Source organism: Lissotriton helveticus, chromosome 3_2 (genome assembly GCF_964261635.1).
Source record: "Lissotriton helveticus chromosome 3_2, aLisHel1.1, whole genome shotgun sequence".
NCBI lineage: Eukaryota > Metazoa > Chordata > Amphibia > Caudata > Salamandridae > Lissotriton > Lissotriton helveticus.
This window is the reverse complement of record NC_136062.1, coordinates 482,776,352-482,794,203: the sequence shown is the minus strand read 5'-3', so window position 1 is coordinate 482,794,203 and position 17,852 is coordinate 482,776,352. Positions and strand designations below refer to the sequence as shown.

Here is a 17,852-nt window from a genome sequence, read left to right as displayed (position 1 = left end):
GCCTATCTCGACGATGGGCTGTTAAAGGCAGGCTCGCCCCAGGCAGTCGTTTCCCACTTCCAGACTACAGCAAACCTCCTGCATTCACTGGGGTTCACTGTCAATGTGCTGAAGTCACACCCGACTCCCTCTCCGAAGCTTCTTTTCATCAGAGCGGTTCTGGACACAACGCAGTTTCTGGTTTATCCTCCTGAGAACCGAGTCTGTGATATTCGGGCTATGATTCCAATCTTTTAGCCTCTATCCCGGGTTTCGGTCAGAATGACCCTGAGGCTGCTGGGCCTCATGGCCTCCTGCAACCTACTGGTCGATCATGCCAGGTGGCATATACGGGCTCTGCAGTGGGACCTGAAGTTCCAGTGGGCGCAACATCAGGGGAATCTTTCCGGTTGCATTCAGATCTCGGAGGGCACTGCATGACAATTGTAGTTGTGGCTAACGGACCAGGATTGGGTCAACGGCATATACCTCTGCCTTCCCCAACCTGAGTTCACAGTGGTGACTGATGCATCACTACTGGGGTGACCACATGGGAGAGGCGGAGATCAGAGGCCTCTGGAGTTCGGACGGCTCCCGGCCGTCATGAGCACATGCCTACTGTGAATCATGACGGCTGGGAACTGTCCTGGGTACCCGAGCACCACGCCCCCTCCTCGTACCGCGGTGGAATTTGCTTCGCGGTGAAGGGGTTAATGTTCAATGGTTTGATCTTATTATAGTCTGTTGATCTTTGTGTTATTCTAGAACTATATATGTATGTATGAATCCTCATCTGATTTACAGTCTGATTTTTGTTCTGTCTGGTATACCTTGTGATTAAATTTACCAACTGGATACCTCCTTTTTGAGGTTTCCAGGGGTTGGGTTGTTCTTCATCTTGACCTACTGGACCAAGTGTGGTTTTAAGAGTCTACTGTTGGCAAGGGTTCATTTTCCTGTTGGTTTCTCTCAGGATTATGGTAGTAACAGCCTCTCAGGATACTTTTGGTCAACTAGCATTACCTTGATGCTAAGTCAACCATTATTGAGGGTGCGATCTCTCTCTCTCCCTCTCCCTCTCCCTCTCCCTCTCCCTCTCCCTCTCCCTCTCCCTCTCCCTCTCCCTCTCTCTGTCTCTGTCTCTCTCTCTCTCTCTCTCTCTCTCTCCCTCTCTCCCTAACTCTCTCTCTCTCCCTAACTCCCTCTCTCTCTCCCTAACTCCCTCTCTCTCTCCCCTCTGTTCTATAGGTATCATGGCCTGGTGTTTATCAGTTCTATTATTTCTATGTGTGTATTTGTTTATCTGTGTTTATGCATATTTGGATATAGCTTTGCTGTATAAGATAATGCAAGATATAGATTGTATTTTTGCGAATCTCACTATGAGATGCAGTTTGCTACTCTCTTCGTTGTATGTTTTATGTATTGCGGTATATAATACTTTGTAGGTATATTTATTTGTGTGTGTGAGTATTCTTGGTATGGATCTATATGAAGAGCACGGCTATACTGATTTGAGCATATTTGATCAATATTTATAGCAGATTCATATCTGTATGATTGCCATTTTTCCATCTCTACGGGTTCTATGCATTGTGTGACGCAAGTAGTTGTTAATTTGTCTAATAATGTTTTTCTTTCCAAGGATAGGATTTGATTTGCATCAGTCCTTGTCCTTGTCCTTGGGTTGGTCCTCCTGACTTTGCGAGGGATGTGTTCATTCATCTTGGCTCAGATGTGGATGTGTTCTGGAAGCCCCTTTTTCTGAATTTCTCAGGACAGGTTTCCCTCAAATACTTCTTTGTTGGCGTAGGGAACGTTAGTTTACATGGCATTTGCTATTGCCTCTGGTCCTCCTAGTCCCTAGGCTCACTTGAACCCTTGGGGTCATGTGCTACTGTCCTACTGTTGTCTTCTGTCACTGTATTTTCTCGCTACCCTTGGGGAATGGCTTTTCCGTGCTTGCAGGGTTGGTTTTACTTGCAGTGCCCGTGGTCCTTGCCTCAGTTTTTGTAAGGCCGTCACGCTCCTTTTCATCTAATTCCTACGTACGTTTGGTCTCTTGTTAATTTTGACCAGCTGGTTGTCTCTGAGAACCTTTGTGGGATTCGTTTGCAGACCCTCCGCTGAGTGTTATGTTATGTTACTAATATTTATACAGCGCACAGCTGCCCCAGCAAAGGGGCGTCCTGGCGCATGAACAGGTACTAAAACACAACACGCAGGTGTGGTAAATAAATAAATAATACCCTATTTTTGACTAGACTTATAGCATAACAGATAGCTCAATAAAATAAGAGTCAAGATTCGAGGTAGTAGGAGTTTCTGCAGGTTTATTACAGCATAAGGACAGGATCAGGACAACCTGCATAGGAACAGGGTGACAGGGCCCAGCAGGACAACTGGGGCCCAGCAGGGGAAAAAGAGGCCCAGCAGCTGCTGGGCTAGGTCTGGGATGAGCGCGCTAACATTCAATAACAAAACACAGGCATATATACATAGCGCGAACACATAGCATTACATTGCAGTAGGCGTAGCAGTGGGTGGAGCAGAAGGCGTGATGCGTAGCAGTCGCGAAAGATAACAGTAAAAAGAGGTGTAACTGGGAGTATACATAGACATGTGATGCAAACGTAACAGAATATGTCATGAATGGGCGGAAACATAGGAGGGGGCTACCTAAGGAGCCGGGACCTCTAACCTAATGGTGCGCGAAAACTAGCAATGACGTGTTACTAGGAGAAGCTGGGGGCTACGAACTCCGTGCTAGGAGCAGAGACTAGAGTCTGGAGGGTCGGAGCGACATGTACCTAAACCCTATCTGGTATCTGATGTTTAGGGAACATGTTGATATAAACTAGAAGTCATGAGGGGAAAAGCTAACTTGATTCTAAGACTGGACCATGCATTATTCTACATGAAATGCGTGATGAAGAATATTAAATGACCATTAAATACAGTATTTCTCTAACGTGGAGCCGAGTAGGCTAGACAATGACGGAAACTATTGATGCAGTTCAGTAGCTTAGGAATGCAGAAGGAGGACTGAACTGATAACTGGAACTATAACATACTTTTGGCAGACTCAGAGGCAGAGCCAAGCTGCACCGGGCACTGCGAGGCAGGAAGTAAGTGAAGGGTCGAGGATACAGGTGGGGGCTGTATCGCTCCTCAGCGAGGCTTTCAGGAGACAGGAGCTGAATCTGTGGTCCGGGCCCTTTTGAGGCCTGGAAACGGGGACTTTATAATGGAATAACGTGCACACTGAGAAACGTGGCAACATTACTTTACATAGGCCTGATATTCGTAGTATTCACGAGGACTGGAAAATGACATACCAGAGGTGGACACAACTGTAATTGCGTCATTAATCGGACATGGGGAATAACATATGCATATTGGTCATGCACACATAACATATGATGGATGAGGCGTAGGGACACAGAACATGGCAAAATTTACTTTTCCACACAGGAAGAGAAGAAAGACGGCTAACCAGGTACAGAAAACAAGAAGGTTTTGATAGCACGCCTAAAAGCGGTCAGATTATCCAGAGCTCGAATGTGCACCGGGAGTGAGTTCCACAAACCAGCGGCAAGCACTCGGTAGGAGCGGCCACCCATCCTGCTGAGTTTAAAACGGGGGCAGGCCGCAAGATGAAGAGCCTCCGATCTCAGGGACCTCGATGGGACATAGGGGATAAGCAAGTTAGCGAGTGCAGGTGGCGAAGAGAGCTTCATGATTTTAAAGGCCAGACAAAGCGACTTAAACTTAATTCTTTGTCTAACCGGCAGCCAGTGAAGGGTGGAAATAGTACTGGAAACAGAACAATGTCTTGGAAGTCCAACAATGGCCCGCGCCGCAGCATTCTGCACCCTTTGTAGCCTAGATGCCTCAGCCTGGTTTATCCCCAGCAGCAGCGCGCTGCCGTAGTCCAGCCGAGATAGAACCGAGGCCTGGACCACGAGCTGCCGGGTGGAGGGATCAAGAAACGTAAGTATCGGTCTTAGACCTCGCAAGATGCCGTAGCAGGTGGCTGCAACCTTCTTCGTATGGCCCGTGAAGGTAAGCGCCGGATCCAACCATACCCCTAGGTTCTTTACTTCGGAAGCTGGAACGGGAGTGATGCCCAATTCTGGAGGCCACCACTGATCTCCCCAGAGCTCCGCATGTTTCCCCAAGACCAAGACTTCGGTCTTTTTGGCGTTCAATTATAAGCAATTGGTTCTCAACCAATTTGCTACTGCCACAAGTCCAGCTCGGAATCTGGGGGCATCCATTTCAGGATCTCCACTCAGTGTCACCGCCAGCTGCGTATCATCTGCATATGAGGTCATCGTCAAACCCCACTGTTTGACGATCGCAGCTAGCGGTTTCACGTAGAGGTTGAACAAGGTCGGGCTCAACGAAGAGCCCTGTGGAACCCCCAGATCCAAAGGATGGAAGGTGGACTGGCAGGGTGGTATAGCCACCTTAAAGGACCGATCAGAGAGGAAGGAGCGGAACCACTGAAGAGCAGTCCCCGCTACTCCAGCTTCCTCTAGGCGCTGAATTAAGACACGGTGGGACACAGTATCGAATGCGGCGCTCGGGTCTAATAAAAGGAGCGCCGCCGTCCGCCCGGAGTCGAGCACCAATCGCATGTGTTCGGTCATGTAGAGCAAAGCGGTCTCGGTGCTGTGTCCCGCCCGGAAACCATTCTGACTCGGGTCCAGTATATGGTTGCGGGAAAGTGGGGGATAGCTAGGGCATTTAATAAAAAAATTAAGGAATCTGCGGCTAGATGTTACAATCATATGAACAGTCGTTTTTAAATGTTCCTCTGATGAGGACAAGCCACCTAGATATGCAGCCACTACCCATAACAATCTCTTTACGCCGACCTAAGATACCCCTGATCTGTTATGTTCTTTTATTCTGTTCTACTCCACCTCCATAATTTCCATGTATGAACTCTGGTATTTTGATTGTGTTGTTGGGATGGGGTAAAAATCACTCTTGCTACTTGCGGCGTTGCTCTGTTACGTCACATTCTACTACATATCTAATGCCATGTCTTGCTACAAGAAGTTTCTTTCCTTTGGTAACGCATTGTCTTGTAGAGACAGTACCTGGGGTCCTGGCAGGTGCGTTAGTCTTCTACTTCCTCCTCTTCTACTACAGCGACCCCTAAACCACTTTGATTTACCCTCTCAGACCCACAGCCAGCCAGTAGTGGGCATATTCAGATATTTCCTCCCTGTCTGGAATTCCTTCACGTCCTCTCTGACTGGTTTTACAAATTATTCAAAGGGACTTCATTTTGTTCCATCCTACTATTCCTCCACCCACCTACCCCATCAGGGAAGACTTTTGCAGACCGTCCCGCTGTTTTAATGCTGGATTAACCCACCACCTCATGAAGGGTGTCATTGGGTGTGTACTTGCCTTTCCTCGTGCCTTTTTCTGCCATCCTGTTTTTTTTTTCCAACAAATAGTCAAAGTTCCACTTGAGTCCAACTCCGAGGATTCCCTTTTTAGTGACGTCCTTCTGCTGCGAGCGTGGAGCATTCAGAATATGATCTTGATCTTGATCTTTTGAATTCATTTTGTGTCCGTCTGCGGATGGTCGTAAGGCTTTTGTGGGCCGCTCATCCCATGCTCCAGATGGTACTTGTGGGCCCTGCAGTGATGCCTCTGGTATCATTGGGCTCAGTGTTGGATGAACCAAGCTGTCTCAGAACTTCTCTCGCATGAGATCTAGATAGGAATCTGGATTAGTGGCAGATGGACACCAACCTGGCGTGTGGCAGGCCACTGTCTCATCCTCAAACAGACTTCACAGTTGTAACAGACTCATCAGTCATGGTTTGAAGTGAGGCCCATGTGGAAGAGGTGGAGGTCTGAGGCCTCTAGTCTGTGGCGGAGCGCCATCTCCATATCTGTCTGTCGGAGCTTCATGAAATCCAGTTGGCTCTGAAAGCCGTCCTGCTGATCGTCATGGGGAGGCTGGTGAAGGCACGGCCAAGATGTCTGCCATGGCCTGCTGCAGCAAGGGGTAGAGTAGAGTGTTGGGTGCTGTGCCAGCAAACCTTGCACCTTTGGTGGTACCTGACTGTGTACCTTTGGAGGTACCTGGATCAGCAGTAGGTCTTCATGGTGATCAGCCACCTAGAGGCGTCCCTGAACACGATTGCTGATGAGCTGAGCAGGCAGACCATGAATAGCTTTTCCATCCCACACACAGAGCACCTACGGACAAAAGGTCATGCTTTAGTTTGTACCCTACTGTCTAGAATGAGCAATGTCAAAAGCACGTAAGGTTGGAGTTTCCTCCAGGAAAGTCACTGGGAGATGCATAACGACTGCAGTGAGACACTAGGCTCATGTATGCTTCTGCTGTTACTGCTCCTACCATGAGTTCTGAAGGAGGTCTAGACAGACAAAGCCCAAAGCCTTCTCATGAGGCTTTGCCCTCCAATCAAGCTATCTCTTCAGCGCGACCTCTTGTCTGAACAGATGGGGAAGGTCCTGCACCTCAATCTCCGCAACCCACATCCCCCTGAGCGGAGATTGAGCAGCGATAGCGGAGCGCTTTCAAAGGGCTGGCAGAAGAAGTGGATGTCATCCTTCCAGCGAGACATCCTTCAACTAAATCCATTTATACTGGCGAGTGGGAGGAGTTTGCTGCCTGGTAAGGGATCCAGCAACTCGACATTCTGCTGACCATGTTCTTCTGATGTGTTGTTTTTTATATAGTTGGCCGAGAAGGGCCTTGCAGTTGGCTCAGTTAAAGGTTACATTTGCCCTTTTTAGGTCAAGCGTACAGCGCTTGCGCTGTCGCTTGCTGACCTTTTGTGTATGGTTTAGGAGTTGAACTCCACCCATTCTTAGTATTGCTTGTATTGGTCTCTGTTAGGGCCCTTTAAAAATGCTTGCTCTCAAATGGCCAACCCGCCGTCTTTCGCCCTACTCCTCGTTTCCGGTTTCCTCTTGCAGCACCGACCAACTACTACATTATTACGTCCTACATGTTTACGTCTTCGTTGGGGGACTACGTTTGTGCGTTTCCCTGCCTCAGCGCCACACTTGTTTTACGTCCACTGCGCACCTTTGTTCCTTGTTGAGTTTGCCAGACCAACCTCCTCTTTTCAGATCAACAGTTGTAATAAGTTTCCTTAAAGACGTATCTACTGTTTGCTCCAAAACCCTTTGTCATACCACATTGGTACCACATTTTGATCCTCACATTCTTTATGTGCACACATTTTGAGCCAATGTATAGCTACACCTTATGACTTACAACAATCAAAACAGACTTTCTCCTTGAAATCACTTCCGTGCACCCCGTCAGCTCTCTATTTTGGAACAAATTAGTGCTAAGGACTTGTTCCGTCTTCCTGCCAAAAGTAGCATTGTCCTTTCATGTCGGACCATCTATCACCCTACCAGATTTTTTGCTCTGCCACAATCCTTGAAATAGGAGGAGGGGCTTCGTTGGCTGGACCCTAAAAGACCCTTGGGCGTTTATGTCGATCACATGAGGCCAGCTCTTCGTGGAGTTTGCTAGGACTGGAAAAGGTATAGCGGGTCAAAAGAGGATGCTGTTAAGGGGGGGGGGGATCATGGTTTGCATAAACATATGCTATTCATTGGCCAGGATGCTTTTGATCCCATTCCACCAGGACCAAGGGTGCAACTTTGGTGCTAGCACAGGTAGTGCCTGTCGTTGACATCTGCCAAGCTGCAACGTGGGCATTGGTGCATACGTTCACCAAGCAGTACCGCTGTGACATCCATGTCCAGAGACTTGCCCATTTTGCCCACAGTTTGGTTTGTTTACTCCTCACACCCTCCGCCTTTTGTATTTTGGTATCTATTCTTTATGTGGGGAATCTGTGGTTAGAAGTGTCCATCCGAAGAACAAGTAATGCTCTCTCAGGTGGATACTCTGAGTAGACTCTGCTCTTCCCTTCCGCCTCCCTGCTCTGTGCCCCATTGCCCTTACCATAAAAAGATCCCAAGGTTAATATGCAGACACTGTCAAGGACAATGTGTTTGGACTGGTCCATGACTGAGGGCCCTGAAAGGAAACTCATGAAGAAACTGACATCATTGCTTGGAGTGGTGCTTCTATGAGACACTGCGGTGTCGATTCCGGGGCAGTGTTAGGTCCCTGTGGAGCAATATACACCACCGCCCAGCACGAGGAGGTATTGGGAGTATTCTCCAGATCTAGTCTGGCATCTGGGACACTCTTAGTTGAGTAATCTACTGTTGGATAGAGCATCCACTTGAAAGAGCATTAGCGAAGGCCAATCACTTGTTCATTCCCTGTACTAAAACTTAGTGGCACAAAGGCTTGGCTTCCCAACACTCTTGTAGCACCCACCCCTTGCTTAGTACCTTGTTTTCACTGCAGTTTTCAATGAATGGCTTCGAAGTAAGAGAACACCATATTCCAGAGTTCTTTATCGTGCCATTACCTGCAGGATCAAAAAGGTGACCAAACAGTAAAGAGCTACCGTTGGCAGACCTCTGAACTGGCAATGGTCTTTGAGAGACGGTCCAAGGATGTTTACCAACTAGTGGAAGTCCCAGCTGGTAAATGCTCGCATTGTCACCTATCCTGTCCTCACACCTGCCGGAGTCTTACTGACACTTTCAGATCACATCCACTAGATTGCAAACTGGATGTGAATATAGAAGAGTCCTGAACTCCAGGACCATCGTTACGGGTGAGTAAAAGGTTTCCTTCCTCCTAACATGCCTTCACACCTGCCTGTCCAAGCTTCAAGGTGAGTTCTCAAGGGTCGTCAGGGTCCTTGCTCTCAAAAGCTCAGAAGGATAGTGTGAGATTTCCTCCTCAATAGCCTCGAAAGGCAGAAGTAACTTGTTGACTGGCTTAGAAGTTTGTGCAAGTGATCCTTACATAAAGAAGATCTGATGAGGTTGAATGGTGAGACGTTGAAATATAATTTGATTCAAATTCTCACTGTATTACAACCTCGAATGGAGGCAGAACCAGCTCTTAGAGAGCAACAAGACCTACATTAAAAAGATCAAGGGTAATACATCTAAACTGGACAATCTGGGCCTAGAACAGCAGTTTAAATAGTATTCTGTGTCTCAGAAGCGTGTAAATGCACGAACGTGACGCCGCTGGAATAAGATGGCACAGTTCTGCTAACTATACCCAGCAGGATTTGCCTCTAAGACCTCTTGTACTTGCATAAAGACGTTGCAATGGCCCTAGCTCTGGAGGTACTGGGAGTGCTGGGGTTTCTGCTGATGGGGGCCTATCTAGTCCTGACCGATCCATTAAGCCATAGTCTAACTTTATCGCAGTCGCAGCAGAAAAATCGACACTGTTCCACTATCCACATAACACGTCTCAGCCTTGGTCCTTCTCATACATCTCAATGCTGTCCCTTATCACAAAAAAGGTCCAAGAGAGCAGAATAAAATATATATGTTATGTTCTGTATGTTCAACTGTAAGTATGTATATATATGTCTATGTGATGTATTTGTTTATATATATGTAAAAACAATGAGATCAGTTTTTTCACTGAATGTATGGAATAAATTAAGCATAGTATGCTTTAATAAGGAGCACTAGTGTACATATTGTTTTGCCTCTGACTATGGATGGTTAAAATATACAGAAGTTTCTAGGGATTCATTCCCGCAGGAAGAGATAATTCAGGTATCGCTTCGTCGTACTGTTTAGTGTGATTATCTATCCCTAGGCAATATTATTTTGTTGATTGCCTTTCTAAAGGAAAGGCTTTGATTGTTTCAGTCAGACCGATGAAAGCCTGCTTGGTCTGTCCTGCAGAGACCTCGCTCTCCACCATCCCTGCCAGAGGGCTGTGGGCTGTCTTCAGATGAGCAGACCGGGCGTGGTGAAGTCAAAAGGCTCATCTGCAGTACAAGGCTGGGTTCTGTCAGGCACTGTGCCCTGAGCGCTGGCTTGGCTATTGCTGTTCTTTCATGGAGTCTGCTCCTCAGAAGCCCTCCAAACATCCAAGCCTTCTTGGGGCAAAGTGTTAATCTGCCACGCTCCAGAAGGGTCCTGCGAGACCTCAGAGAGTGGGTACTTCTGCCTGAATACTGCCCCCCTGTTCATTGGGATCATTGAGTTCGATAACAAACATCTGTTATTCAACACCGAGATACCCTTGGGTGAACGTGCACTTTACAAATACACCTGTTATGTTCTTGATTGCATAACACTCGGGTATCTTTATTCCAAAGATCTCATGTAGGTCGTTGCTTTACATGTGCAGAGCTCCTGCAGAATTAGCGTGTGCGATTAGACTAGGTTTAAGAGGGTTCATTCTTAGTCTATTGGGCTCCTGCAGAGTGAGGACATCTGACTAGATAGTGTACCCTTGTTTCTGCGCACATCCTTCATGGGCTGTGCGCCTGGAGAGGGATCACATTCAACTCATACTGTCCTCATGTTGAGTAGGCCATAGACTAGAATGTGTCTGCTCTATTCTGTTGCTGTTGATGTGCTTGACCTGCTCAGTAACTTATTGTGATTCCCTTCCTGATTCTAATCCTAGAACGAACCGATCCACCTGGAGAACAGACCGGGATATGGGCCTCATGAATGCCATTGGACTGCAGAGACGGAACCCCACTACGTCGGTGACCTCCCAGGGCACACAGACCCCAGTGCCACAGCTCCAGAATGCCGAGACACAGACGGAGCGCGAGTTGCCAGAGCCCAGTACAGCTTCTACCAGCAGCGAAGGTAGGACACGCCATAGAGTGGGTCATGACCTCATGCCTTTGTCTCTTAAGTAGATGCCTTTTCTAGTGGATACTTCGACATGCAGGTTCCTCACCATCAGAATACGTACCCAGGTGCAAGACTGGTCTAAAAGTTTTTAAAGCATAGCCCATGCATTCCAGTCGGTTGCATTATGCGGCACCACATCGACTCAGTCCCACCCCAGAAGTGAAAGCTAGAGCGGCATAAAAGCGTCATCCAAGCGCACTGACGTCCATTCCTTTTCCTCTACTTCTTTCTACGTGGATCTGTAGATCACACCTAACCTTTTCTCATCAGTTGGTAAGCTTTTTTCTCAAAATTCTTCTTCAATGTGCAAGGGACATGCCTCCTCCTAAAACTACATGGTTTAAACCTAGCCGGGACTGTTTCAAGCAGATATCTGCAACAGACCTTCACGAGGTGTCTCTCTGGTCTTTGGGTTCAGGACAAGACTACAAGTCGTGTGAGCAGTGTGTCATTATGCCTCTAAAGACAATCTGGGATTGCGAACCCAAGTTGTATATTGCCAAATACTGCAGGAATTCGTGCAAGCCCTTCGTTGTTCGAAGTAGAGAAAACTGACACATGAATTTCATAGGCCGTTGCTGATGCCAGAACAGATTGAGGCATTCAGGGAAGCTATGTTGCGAATCTTTGGAACTCTGCCGACTCCCTCTATAGCTCCTCAGAGGTCTCCAGTCGGGTTACTGCCAGTGGATCCGTCCTCGCCACTGTCTGTGCCTCCTGAACCAGTTTTGGGTTCAGCTCTAACTCCGGAGCTGTCTCCACATCCAGCACCATGATCCACATAGCTTCCCTCCACGCCAATACTAGCCCCGGCGCAGCCAATGCTGGAGCAGTATGCTGATATTATTGTTTTGTCTAACTCCAAACCAAATCAGTCTTATTGGCGGTCGCGTCATAGAATAATTGCAGTGAATCCAGATCCATTTCATTCTTACTCTGAAAATTAAACTCGCCCTCCAGTGCTCCAGCAACTTTTTGGATCTGACTCTGAGTAAAGTCAACTAGCTTTTGGTGACGATGGAGGGGATGGGGAAGACTTCTCCCACAATGTGATGATGACAACCTTTATTTGATCTCAAAGAGGCCACTGGGTTGGACTCTTATCCTGACATGAGCTTGGTTCTCTCCCTGGCCCTTCTATGAAAGAAACAGCCTCCTCCGCTTTAGTCATCAGATGAACAGGTGAAGTCCTCGACTAACAGTTACTGTCCGAGGTGAGAACCAGTGTCCTCACTCAAGCAGACCCCTTCTCAGCTCATTCTACCATTCAAGAAAGCCATGGCTGACACTCTCATGGATAACTGTGCTCAACCTTGTTCCTGGCCAATTGTGAACTGACAGGTAGCCCACACCACAGACCTGCTCTGGGTGAACCTGCTGTCCTGACACAGCCCCCTACTCCTGAGAGCCTGGTAGCCAGCAGGATAAATCCCAGCTCTGATGTTCTTCCCAGCTAGCCTCTCTTGTTGGTCTGTCAGCACTAGTCGCTTGCTGAGTAGGTACCCCAACCCATTATGGAGCATGGTCACAGAGATTTAGCCGTTGCCAAGAAGGACAACTTCCAGGCCCATGGGGACAGTAAACATCTCAGTCCCCCACCCTTCCGGCAGCAGCCGCCACGTCATCTTAGCTTGCCCTTGGCAGCACATGAAAACCCTGTGGAATGCAGAATCATTTTCTCTGGGGTTGGCAGGCCATGACATGCAACAGAGAAGTCCTGCAAATAGTGCAGAAGGGCTACACCCTGCCCGACCCACCACATTTGTCACCCACATCAGAGCACCTCTTTTGGAGGAGGACTTGCCTATTTCACTGCAGGATGTTCAAGCTCTTTTGTGGGAATAGAGAGAGTCCTGGTCTTTCAAATCCGAACTAGATGTTCCTCCTGCTGTTTCCTGCTGCCAAAAAAGGGTGAAGGCTATCACTGTACTTTAGATCTCCAGTCTCTCATTATTTTTTCTGCCGCAGGGCAAATCCAGAATCCTCATGCTGGCTAGGTCGCAGGAGATTGCATGCTAGCGCTGGACCTGCAGGACGTCTAATTCCTTGTTCCCATCTGGCAAGTCCACAGCCGTTACTTGCGGTTCAAAGTGGCCTGGAGCCTTTTTAGTTTGAGGAGCTCCCCTTTGGCCTCACCAATTGCCCTTGAGTGTATGGTGATGTTAGAGGTCACAGCATACCTTTTGAGGTCCAGCATACCTGTCATGCCCTACCTCACTGACTGGCTGTTTAAAAAAAGGATCGCCATAGTCCGTCAGTAGATCTTACGTATATCTAAGACTTGATTTATATGTACCTACAGGTACCTTGATATGATCTTTCAGATGATATTACAAGATTATTTGGTAAAACAACAGCAAGCTCTTATCCCAACCGCTGCACACCAATGTGAGAAGTTAGCCAGGCATATGATGTCCACTATTCTAGTGGGCACCTTGCACCAGTCCAAACAACCCTTATGGTGATGGTTGTAAAGTCAACCTTATAGACCAGCTATCCTAGTGGTAGCATGGACCAGCATTCTTCAGGCTAAAACTTCAGTAGGCGAGTTAAGCAAGTTGTTTTACCATATGTAATCCCTTGAATACCAAATGAAAGGACACCATACAAGATATATATCAAATATATATGTATTTAATCTAAACACAACCACCCTGCACTCTTTATGAGGTCAGAGGTAAAAATACAATACAAGTCACACAGTTAATACATAATAAGTTGCACAGTATACGTTATGTCCTAGGGGCCTCACTAACCATATACTAAGAAAGTGGTATAAGTACCACGTGAGAGTTTGAAAGCAGGCCTAGGGCCGGTAGAATCGCTGGGGCTACACTAAACGACCAAAGGTTAGGAAGTAGGAGACCCCCGGGAGCCGCATGCAGTGTCTAAACACAGGCGAGGGTTCCCATTGACTTTCTATGGAGTTCGCAAAAGTTACAAGTTAAGGACACTTCTGGATGGTCTAGGACGGAACCCTTGTCACTAGGAGGGCCAATACCCTCGAGACTACCAGAGTACTCATGTTACCTCACCCACGGAAGCCGGGTGCTTAGGTGTCTTTTGATGTCGGGTTTCGTCGTCGTTTTCTATGGAGAGCTGCAAAGAAGTGCTGCAGGCGACCAGAGGAAAAGTGTCCGGGTGGATCCAAGGGTGGATCGCAGATGTGAAGAACCTGAAAGCAGAAGGCACAGAGTCTGGGTCACTAGCCAGTGACCAGGAAGGAACCAGGAAGAAACCAGGCGATGTCGGGTGCTTTAAGGTGAAGGTGAGTTTGTCTCTTCAGCCACGAGTTCCAGGAGGCATCGCGATGACCAGGAGCTGGATTCGAGCTGTCCCACGATGGATCTAGATGACTGCAGCGTCGGTATGCGGATTGGACCCAACAAGCCTTGGCAACCGCAACCCATGCAGGATGTAGAGATTGGCTTTGTTGCAGACCAGCAAGATCTGTGTCTCCTTTGTAGGGAAGCTGGGGCGAGCCTGGAGCAACCAGGATCGCAAGTCAGATTCAAGATGGCGACTTCAGGGGGCTCCCTAGCCAACGGGCAAGGAGCCGGGCAGACGCGTCGAGCACAAATGGAAAGGCGGGGCCCACGGGACACTCACGGAGTGTGGGGGCCTGGGTTTCAGGTCAAATGATGCTCGGGCTTCTCGAACCCCAATGTACAACTTACTGAGGCTTCAGGAAAGGAGTGCAGGTAGCAAAATGCAGGATGTCCAAGATGTCAGGTCCCACATCTCTCGTGTCAGCCACGGGTCTCAGCTTTGCTGTGGATGTGGGTTGGGGTCAGAGAAGTCTGGAAGTCCAGTTCTTGAGTCGCAGAGTCTTCGGGTTCCGGCAGAAGCCTTGAAACTGCAGACCGGCAAAGTTGCTGTTGGTGCCTGTTTGAACAGGGTGGTCACTCCTTGACCACAAGGGAGATGTCTTCAGTCTTCTAGTCAGAATAGAATGTCGAACGTCCAAGAGTTCTGTATCAAAGTTTCGTTCCAGGATAATCTAAAGTCCTGGCGACACAGCTCCTATACTTATACTAAGGATGGGGGCTGGATTACCTACCTAGGTCCCTCCTATGGGTGGACCTGGGAAGGGGGTGGTTACACCCCTTTCACTTTGTCTAGTTTCGCGCCAGAGCGGGGCTGGAGTGCCCCAGCAACTGGTTTGAACCGGGCTATGCATGGAGCACCTTGTGTGCCCCAGGCAGTGTCTAGATGCATTCACTGAATGTAGCCCTCCCTGCCCCAATACACAAAACCCCTGTCTGGGGAGGTGCCGGCACCTCCCTGGACAGGAAACCTATTGTCCAGACCGCCCTGGCTGGAGTTTCACCCAGCAACAGGAGGTCAGGCTCGTGTCTGTGGCAGCAGCATCCATTTTGTGATGCTGGGGCTCTGGTTAACTTTAACCGGGCAACGCAGTGACCTACTTTTCTTTTCCCTCTAGAAGGGTGGAATGCCAAAGTGTTTGACACCTTACACGACATGTTTTGATAAAGCCAAACCAAAGTTAGCATTTAACCGTGAGGATTATAATGCACTTAAGAGTATATGGTATGGCTATATCATAGAACAGCTATAAGGACATGGTTCCGAAAGCTGCAGAAGGGCTCAGCTCATGCCAGAGCACCCTCTCACATAAAATCAAGCACTCTGCCTCCAGGATTGTCGAGGCCTACCATAGGAGTGGCTTATAGGTGTATATGTGTCTATATATAAAGGTAGATATAGGTATACTATATCTAAGTAAGGGGTGATTATACCACCTTACCCAGGCTGTGTGAACAGACCTGTGGTGTCAGTTTGGAAGACAAACCAGGGGTGGCACCATACATGCTGCAGCCCCTGGTAGGCCTAGGTACACCTATGCCCTGGGTACCTATGGTACACTATACAGGGGCTCACAAGAGTGACCCAGTAACCAATCTGGTATGCACCTAAAGTGCATGGTATCGATTTAGAGAGAGAACAGCTGAGCTGTGGGTCTGATTAGCAGACCCACAGCCACACTAAAGTCGAAAAACCAGAGAATCACAGCAAAAAGTGGGGGTGACCATAGGAAGCAGACCCTACTTTCCTACAGTTAGTGTTGACGCCGAGCCGTCGCCGGCATCTACCTGCACGCAGAGGTATTGCCCAAGATTTTCCGGATCCAATCTGATTCCTGGGGAATATTCTAAGGTAAGGAATCTGCGGTTAGTCTCTTCCACAAAAGGCGCGTAACTTATTATTTTGGGCATTGCATCCGACAACGCGGACAGTTTCAAGAAAGAAAGTGATATCAGTATGCTTGGTTTGTAGTAATAAGTGGTTGCAGCCATCACCTCTGGGGTAGAATGGAGTCGATGCAGAGCCTCATGACACCACCAGCCAGGGCACATGGCTACGCTGAATAATCTTTAGTATCCAGTCTGGCACCTAGGGATTTTTTAAAGGTGAGGAATCTGCGGTTAGCTAGATTATTCACCAGAAAGTTACTGAAGGTAAGTAACTTGTTCTCTCTGTCCATCTCTGCTACTGAGTAGACCTATCTGGCTGCATGATACCTTATGGATTTACAGCAGTCAGCAAAACCTCCTCGGTCATCTGCCTCCATTTCATACCTTTTGTTACCTGTTTGTGGTGGCTTGGGACTGCCGATGATCACTAACTTACAAATGTCTTCCCTACTTCTTCACAGTCTGTCTCTGGTCTACCTATGTACTCCAGTTTATGAACTGCTATGTTGTAATTGTTAAAGACTTTTGTGCCCCAGCCTTTTACCATATCCTTATCACCTGCTTCCTTCTCAGTATCAGCCTATAACATTTGCCCTTTTGTTCAAACTCCTGTGGCGGACACACTCTGCTGTCCGCAACCTGGCACGAGACGAAGACTTCTGTCCAGTTCCCTCAGTGCTGAGCTGTGGCAGACACAGTCTGAAGGCAGCGACTTGGCAAGAGAGGAAGCCTTCCGTCCAGTGCCCTCCGTGCTGAACCGCGGCTGACACACAGAAGGCAGCGACCTGGCAAGAGAAGAAAAGAAGCCTTTTGTCCAGTGCCCTCTGTGCTGAACCGCGGCAGACACACTGAAGGCAGCGACCTGGCAAGAGACAAAGCCTTTTGTCCAGTGCCCTCTGTGCTGAACCGCGGCAGAGACACTGAAGGCAGCGACCTGGCAAGAGACGAAGCCTTCGGTCCATGCCCTCCGTGCTGAACCGCGGCGGACACACTGAAGGCAGCGACCTGGCAAGAGACGAACCCTTCCCTCCAGTGCCGTCCGTGTTGAGCCATGGCGGACACACTGAAGGCAGCAACCTGGCAAGAGACAAAGCCTTCTGTCCAGTGCCCTCCGTGCTGTCCCTTAGCAGACACACACTGAAGTCAGCGACTTTGTAAGAGAAGGAGCTTTCTGTTCATGCCGTCCGTGCTGGACCGCGGCGGACACACTGAAGGCAGCGACCTGGCAAGAGACGATGCATTCCATCCAGGGCCCTCTGTACTGAGCTGTGGCGGACACACTCTGAAGGCAGCGACCTGGCAAGAGACGAAGCCTTCTGTCCAGTGCCCTCTGTGCTGAGTTGTGGCAGACGCACTGAAGGCAGCGACCTGGCGAGAGATGAAGCCTGCTGTCCAGTGCCCTCCATGCTGAGCCGTGGCGGACACACTCTAAAAGCAGCGACCTGGCAAGAAATGAAGCCTTCTGTCCAGTGCCCTCTGTGCTGAGTTGTGGCAGATGCACTGAAGGCAGCGACCTAGCAAGAGACAAAGCCTTCTATCCAGTGCCTACAGTGCTAAGCCGTGGGGGGCACACTCTGAAGGCAGCAACCTGGCAAGAGATGAAGCCCTCTATCCAGTGCCCACAGTGCTGAGCCGTGCCGAACACACTCTTAAGGCAGCGATCTGGCAAGAGGCGAAGTCTTCTATCCAGTGCCCACAGTGCTGAGCCATGGCGGACACGCAATAAAGGCAGCGACCTGGCAAGAGACGAAGCCTTCTGTCCAGTGCCCTCCATGCTGAGTCGTGGCAGACAAACTCCGAATTCAGCGAACTGGCAAGAGACGAAGCCTTCTGCCCAGTGCCCTCCATGCTGAGCTGTGGCAGACA

The 17,852-nt window shown here is 48.8% G+C and overlaps 1 protein-coding gene across 3 annotated transcripts in view; it reads left to right on the top strand.

The window, feature by feature from the left end:
• AMBRA1 (autophagy and beclin 1 regulator 1) overlaps positions 1-17,852 on the top strand; it is a 581,139-nt gene that overhangs the window by 535,870 nt on the left and 27,417 nt on the right. For all 3 annotated transcript variants that reach the window (XM_078684411.1, XM_078684412.1, XM_078684409.1), the window contains one exon: positions 10,532-10,722. In XM_078684411.1, coding sequence (XP_078540537.1) covers positions 10,532-10,722 — 191 coding nt within the window. The remainder of the gene's footprint in view (positions 1-10,531; positions 10,723-17,852) is intronic.